Below are 6,940 nucleotides of genomic sequence, written 5' to 3' on the forward strand. Positions count from 1 at the left end.
AATGTGTGTCGACTATACAGATCTCAACAAACACTGCCCTAAGGACCCCTTCGCTCTCCCGTGCATCGACCAGGTTGTCGACTCAACAGCCTGATGCACGCTCCTCTCTTTTCTTGATTGCTACTCAGGATATCACCAGATCGCCCTAAAAAAGTCAGACCAAGAGAAGACATCGTTCATCACACCATTCGGGGCATACTGCTACAACACCATGACGTCCGGCCTCAAGAACACAGGTGCTACATATCAGAAGGCCATCCAGAAATGCCTCCAGGGGCAGATCGGGCGCAACGCCGAGGCCTATGTAGATGACGTCATCATCAAAACCTGGTCCAATGATCAGTTCATTGCCGACCTACAGGAAATATTTGAAATTCTCAGGAGATTCAAATGGAAGCTAAACCCCACCAAGTGTGTCTTCGGCGTTCCGGCAGGCAACCTACTCGGCTTCATCATAAGCAGTCGGGGAATCAAAGCCAACCCAACGAAGATCAATGCTATCAGATTCATGAAGCCACCCAGGTGCAAGAAGGATATGATGAAGCTTATAGGGTGCATGGCCGCCTTGAGTCGGTTCATTAGCCGACTCGGCAATAGAGGCCTGCCCTTCTTCAAACTTCTCAGGAAGTCGGACAAGTTCGAATGGAATGAGGAAGCCACCACAGCCTTTCAGTAGCTCAAAGACTTCCTCACAACTCCACCCATTCTCACAGCTCCAGAAGAAGGGGAGACGTTACTCCTCTACATCGCGGCAACTACACACGTGGTTAGCACTGCCCTGGTCATCGAACGAGACGAACCAGGCCACGTCTACAAGGTACAACTACCCATCTACTTCATCAGCGAAGTACTCAGTGAGTCCAAGCTGCACTACCCCCAGGTGCAGAAGCTCCTTTACGCAATCCTCATCACGTCAAGAAAGCTGCGCCATTACTTCCAGGTGCACAACATCAAGGTGGTCTCCTCTTTCCCACTCGGTGACATACTCCACAACAGAGACGCCAACGGCCGGGTCGTCAAGTGGTCGGTGTAACTAGGAGCCCTGTCCATCGAGTTCCTCCCTTGCTCCACCATCAAGTTACAAGCCCTGGTCGACTTCTTTACCGAGTAGACAGAGATCCAGGATCCTCCGCCTAACGAAAGACCCGAGCACTGGATCATATACTTCGACGGTGCCATAAACCTCGACGGCGCCGGTGCAGGCATTCTCTTCATTTCCTCGAGAGGTGAGCAGCTAAAGTATGTCCTGCAACTACTCTTCCAGGCCACAAACAACACGGCCGAGTATGAGGCCCTCATCCACGGCCTCAGGATCGCGGCTTCCCTCGGCATCAAAAGGCTACTCGCTTACGGCGACTCCAAAGTCGTCATTCAACAAGTAAATAAGGATTGGGACTGCACCCAAGAGAAGATGGACGCCTACTGCAAGGAGATACGTAAGCTCGAAGCCCACTTCTATGGCCTAGAGTTTCATCACGTCCTCCGGGACTACAATGTGGCAGCCAACGTACTCTCCAAGCTTGGCTCCAAGCGGGCACTCGTCCCGGCCGGAGGCTTCGTGCAGGCTCTCAACTCCCCCACCATCAAGATCGAGGAGGAACCTCCGACCAAACCTGACTTAGCGCCAGCCCTAGGCCAGGAAGTACTGGTCACCGATCCAGATTGGCGTGCCCCAATACTCGACTTCATCATCAACAACAAGTCCTACCCGAAGGACAAGGAGCACGAGCGACTCGCCCGCCGAGCCGCATACTATGTTGTTATCGGAACCAAGTTGTTCAGGCACTCGGCCTCTTCAGGAACCCTCTCCAAGTGCATCTTCTAGTCAGATGGAGTCCGACTCCTCGGCGAGATTCACTCGAGAATCTGCGGAAACCACGCAAGAGCATCCACCCAGGTTGGCAAAGTTTTCAGATCAGGCATCTACTGGCCGACGGCCCTGGCCGATGCTCAGGCTATCATCAAACGATGCCCAGGGTGCCAGTTCTTCTCAAAGCAACAACACATCCCGGCTCAGGCCCTGCGGACGATCCCTCCATCCTGGCCATTCGCCTGTTGGGGAGTCGACTCGGTGGGACCACTCAAGGCGGCACAAGGCGGCTACACCCATATATTCGTCGCCATAGACAAATTCACTAAGTGGATCGAGGTGAAGCCGGTCTCGTCGACATCAGCAGCCAAGGCAGCCAAGTTCATTGAGGAAATAACGCACAGGTTCGGAGTGCCCAACCGGATCATCACTGATCTGGGCTCTTCCTTCGCCGGATCAGAATTCTGGGACTTCTGCCAAGATAGCTGCATTGACGTATACTATGCCTCCGTGGCCCACCCTAGGTGCAACAGCCAGGTGGAGCGCGCCAACGGCTTGATCCTTCAGGGGCTCAAAGCCAGGATCTTCAACCTGATCGAAAAATACGGATCCAAGTGGATCCAAGAACTACCCAGAGTAGTATGGGGGCTGTGCACGCAGAGAAGCCGGGCCACTGGCTACTCCCCCTTCTTCATGGTCTACGGTTCTGTGGCCATCCTCCCGACAGATATCGCCTTTGGTGCCCCGCACACCCAGAACTATGACGAGGGCGAGGCTAAAACAACTCGGCACACTGATCTCGACTTGGCCGAGGAGCACCGTCTAACGGCAGCTCTCCAGCACGCCCGTTACAAGCAGCAGTTGCGTCATTATCACGACAAAAAGTCCAGCAGCGCGACTTCAACGTCGGCGACCTGGTACTTCGGCGGGTCCAGTCCCCCGGAAACAAGCTAACTTCCCCATGGGAAGGCCCCTTCATCGTGAGCAGCGTAATTGTCCCAGGAACCTACAGGCTGCAGCAAGAAGATGGAACGGACGTGGGCAACCCGTGAAACATCGAGCACCTTCGCCGCTTCTATCCGTAGAAGAATAACGAATAAAGCTATGTACTCAACTCACCAGCTATTAATAAAGTTCAAAGTTTTTAGTTACTTTGTTTCTCCCTTTCTCTCCCCGACTTGTCCATCACACTCGGGGGTTGCGTGTCTGTCAGCCCGACTCGCCCCTTACACTCGGAGCTGGGGCTCGGCCAGTCCGAATCTCCCAAGTCTGCCCAGCCAGACACCTGCCAACGTAACCGGCCATTGCGAGCACAACCCTGCTAGTCATGGAACCACAATGTGTCACCTTCCATCGCCCACACGCTTGATGACCAGCTCTCAACCCGGCAAAACAAAAGCATATCACAGGGTTGTCTCTTTCTAACTACTCGGCCAACTTAGTAACGACCCGGAATATGGAATGCAACACAAGCACATGCAATTTTATTTACATAAAAAATAGATATTGTTTTTGGCCATTCACTGACCATCTCCCTAGTTTCTACAGTTATAGGTGGAGGTCGGCCGCCACGCGCTCCGCGATAGGCCGGGCATCGGCGAGGTAGTCGGACCAAGCGAGGTCCGAGGTATCTGGCGCCATCCCGTCACCCACCGGCTCCAAGTCGGCCTCCAGGTAGTAGGACTTCACAAGTCCTAGGGTGTACTGGGACGCATCCTCGGCGACCCCCCTGGCAAAGACTTCGAGCCGCCCGCACGCCGCGTCCAGCCTCACCTCAAGCTCCTCCCCTGCGACCGTGCCCTCCGGATCAAAGGCGGAAAGGACGGAGCTCACCTTGCCTGTGAGCCGTGCCAGAGCCTCAACCGCCGCAGCAAGCTGAGCCTTCGCACCTGCCAGCAAGGTGCCACTTCAACTGCCCGCGAGTCCATCCAAAAGGAAACATAGTGGTTCTAGAACCATACCTTCGCGGGCCTGGCGCTCCAGGCGGAGCTTGCCCTCCGTGGCATCCTCCCTGGCCTCCGTGGCCTCCCGAGCCTTCTGCAGCTCGGTATTGGCCTTCTCACAGGCCGCCAGGTCGCGCTTCAGGGTGCGCACCTCGTTCTCTAGCCCTGCGAGGGTACCGATTAGCCTGAATACAAACGAGTCGGCACAAAGTGCAGTACGCCCCTTACCCCGCTTCTCGTCCGCGAGGGCCTTCTCCATTTCCGCCCGCTGCTTCTCCAGCAGGCGGTTATGCGCCTCCAACTCGGCCAGCCGAGCCTCGAGCTGTTCAAGCCAGTTGTCTGTGGTCGGCGCCCCCTGTACCCTCTCGGTATCCCGCTGGCTCAGGCCGGTCAGTGCCTACCAAGACCAAGGTAGTCAGCAACAAAGCCAGTACAACACGATCAGCTACACAGGCAAGGGGTACCATCTTACCTCGGCCTACTCCGCGGTGTGGCGTGCCGCGGCCCGAAGCTCCTCCGCCAATATGTTTGGCTCGTCCACCTCGGCCTCCTGCTGCTCTGCGTGGATGGCCCCAGGCAGGACGGAGCTCTGGCGCGCGGGAAATAGTTCCCGGCCCGGGTTCTCTGGCGGCGGACTTGGTGGCGACGTGGGCGGCGTCTGCGCCATCTCCATTGTCGCGGCCATCTCGGCCGCGGACCGCCCGGCATCCTCCGCCTCCTCCTCATCCAGCGCCACCTCCCGGCGCTCGCGGGAATGCGGCGGGCTCCCCACCGACGGAGGAGATCTAGCCGCCTCGACCCGACGGGTCTCATCAGCGGACTCCTCCGCCTTCCTCTTCTGTCGAAGTTAAAAATCCGCAGCATCCGGATAAAAATCAAGACCCAACACAAAACAAAGGGGATCACAACGGCAATTCTACTTACCCTTCGCTACGACGAGCAGTAAACGATAGCTTCAATGGCGTGGCAGGCGGCGGTGACTGAGGCGTGAGCAGAGGAGACCCGATGTCCCCCATGCGCATCAGCTCTGCTGCCGCCTCCCCCTCTGCGTGCTTGGCGCCAGCGCCAGCGCTGTCTCCGAACAATTCGAGGGCGTCCTTCGCCCCCGGTTCTTCGCTGCCTGACCTCGAGGCGGCGGCGGGGTCTCCCTTGGGCAGTGGACCCCTCAGGCCGGCCCTCGAGGCCGGGATCTTCTGGATGGCATGCCTCCTCCGCTTTGGTGCGGACGGAGGGGCGGTGCCCCCTACGACTTCAATGTCCGAATCGCCCGCGATGGACGAATCGGGCGACACCTCCAGATCTGCCGCCTGCGGCTCCTTCAGATTGGCCAGGGCGGCGGCATCCTTCCCTGCATCCTCCTCTGGCAGGGGAGCGGGAGACCAGAATTCCAAAACTTTGGCCTACAAACAAGAAGACATTCCTAGTTGGTTACAACCCAACGGGTGCGCTGCATACGGGAAATAGAGCAAAAACTACTCCAAGGCAAAGACAGAACAACTCGGAATAGAAAAATAGAACAACATAGAAAGGCAAAGAAGGCATACATCTCTGGTTGGCCGCTTCAAGCAGTGTGCCTTTGGGCACCCCCTGTCCCGGATCGGTCCCTACATCATGCAGCCGACCCGGTTCGCAGCTTCATCCTCAAGGAACCTTTCGGTTCTGCCTCCGGGTCGGGTCCTGTCGACCCCAGTACTCAAAGCCGGGGTGCACCCTGTCCCGAATTGGCTGCACCAGCCGCTTGCTGAAGGACAGGGCCACCACGGCGCTTGTCAACCCCTGGGCTGACAGGCCGGCGATCTCGTTGAGGTGAAGATTCACCTAGACCATCTCCTCCTCGGTCGGCAGCTCCTCCCAGCACAAATGAGACTCTGGTGTGCGGCCAGTATGGGCAGGCAGACAAGGAGCTGGGTTCGACACCACAAACCACTCCTTGTGCCACCCCTAGTTGCTGTCATGTAGCTCCAGGGACGGATATGATCGGCCCTGGCGCAGCGAAAAGGCGTTGCCACCCACCACATCGCGGCCAGCGGCGGACGGGTACCCCCTCAGATGGTACAGGGCCCGCCAAAGATTAAAGTGCGGGGCGATCCCTAGAAATGCCCCGCACAAGTGAATAAAGATCGTGATCTACGCGATGAAGTTTGGCTTGAGATGAGTTACCTCAAGCCCGTAGAAGAAAAGGAGCCCGCAGGCAAGGCGAAGCCCTTCTCGTAGAAGGACTGGAAGACTACCGTCTCCGTCCGGTCCTCCGTCGGAAAGTCCTCCCCAAAGCAGCATTTCCACCCCGAGATCTCCTTCTCGGGGAGGAGCCTGCGCTCCACCAGGTCCTGGATGTCCTCCTCCCGAAGGGTGCTCGGCGCCTATGCCTCCAAGGGCGGTGGCACGTCGATGCCGCTCCCCGGCACGGAGGAGGAAGATTTTGGCGATTCTCCAGCCATCCTGGGTGGCGGCGGGTGGATCTGATCTGCGGGAATGCGAAGGGGGCGACTGGTGGCGAGGAGGCAAGAAGGCAACAGCAAGAAGGCAAGGGAACAGGTAGCCTTCCATGGGCCGGGACCCTCTCCTTTTAAAGAAGATCAACCGCGCGTGCAACGGCAACTCCGAGGATCGAGCGGGATTTGAATCGACTTTCCAGAAACTGCCCGAGTTGTACTCGGCAAGGAGCGGGCCCCAACGGTAACTTTCTGCCCATTGTAGTAAAGACAAAATGGTAAAAATACAAACTACCTGAGCACCGCTACCACTCGGCGTGTCTCCGCAACCCCGCCAGCAACCCTGCTCGGGGGTTGGGCGCCGCTACCACTCGGCGTGTCTCCGCGTCCCCGCCAGCAACCCTGCTCGGGGGCTGGGCGCCGCTATCACTTGACATGTCTCCGTGACCCTGCCAGCAACCCTGTTCGGGGGCTGGGCGCCGCTACCCACTCGACGTGCCTCCATGACTCCGCCAGCGACCCTGCTCGGGGGCTGGGCGCTGCTACCACTCGGCGTGTCTCCGCGTCTCCGCCAGCAACCCTGCTCGGGGGCTGGGCACCGCTACCACTCAGCGTGTCTCCGTGACTCCGCCAGCGACCCTACTCGGGGGCTAGGCACCGCTATCACTCGGCGTGTCTCCGCGACCCCGCCAGCAACCCTGCTCGGGGGCTGGGCACCGCTACCACTCGGTGTGTCTCCGCGACTCCGCCAGCGA

General features: G+C 58.2%; 1 protein-coding gene across 1 annotated transcript; it reads left to right on the forward strand.

Annotated features, from left to right (window-relative positions):
* Positions 1 to 211: 211 nt before the first annotated feature.
* On the forward strand, positions 212 to 2,764 carry LOC120695152. The gene is made up of 4 exons (XM_039978461.1): positions 212 to 434; positions 714 to 955; positions 1,265 to 1,812; positions 1,915 to 2,764. Exons 1-4 carry the CDS (start codon positions 212 to 214, stop codon positions 2,762 to 2,764), a joined length of 1,863 nt encoding a protein of 620 aa, XP_039834395.1.
* Positions 2,765 to 6,940: the final 4,176 nt, after the last annotated feature.

This window comes from Panicum virgatum, chromosome 2K (genome assembly GCF_016808335.1).
Source record: "Panicum virgatum strain AP13 chromosome 2K, P.virgatum_v5, whole genome shotgun sequence".
NCBI lineage: Eukaryota > Viridiplantae > Streptophyta > Magnoliopsida > Poales > Poaceae > Panicum > Panicum virgatum.

What these genes read in the sequence shown, in the direction of transcription:
- LOC120695152 (XM_039978461.1), top strand. Translation starts at nt 212, where the DNA reads ATGACGTCCGGCCTCAAGAACACAGGTGCTACATATCAGAAGGCCATC. An exon ending in TGTCTTCGGCGTTCCGGCAG is followed by an intron (nt 435 to 713) that starts GCAACCTACTCG and finishes CCATTCTCACAG; the next exon opens with CTCCAGAAGAAGGGGAGACG. An exon ending in TCCAGGTGCACAACATCAAG is followed by an intron (nt 956 to 1,264) that starts GTGGTCTCCTCT and finishes CTACTCTTCCAG; the next exon opens with GCCACAAACAACACGGCCGA.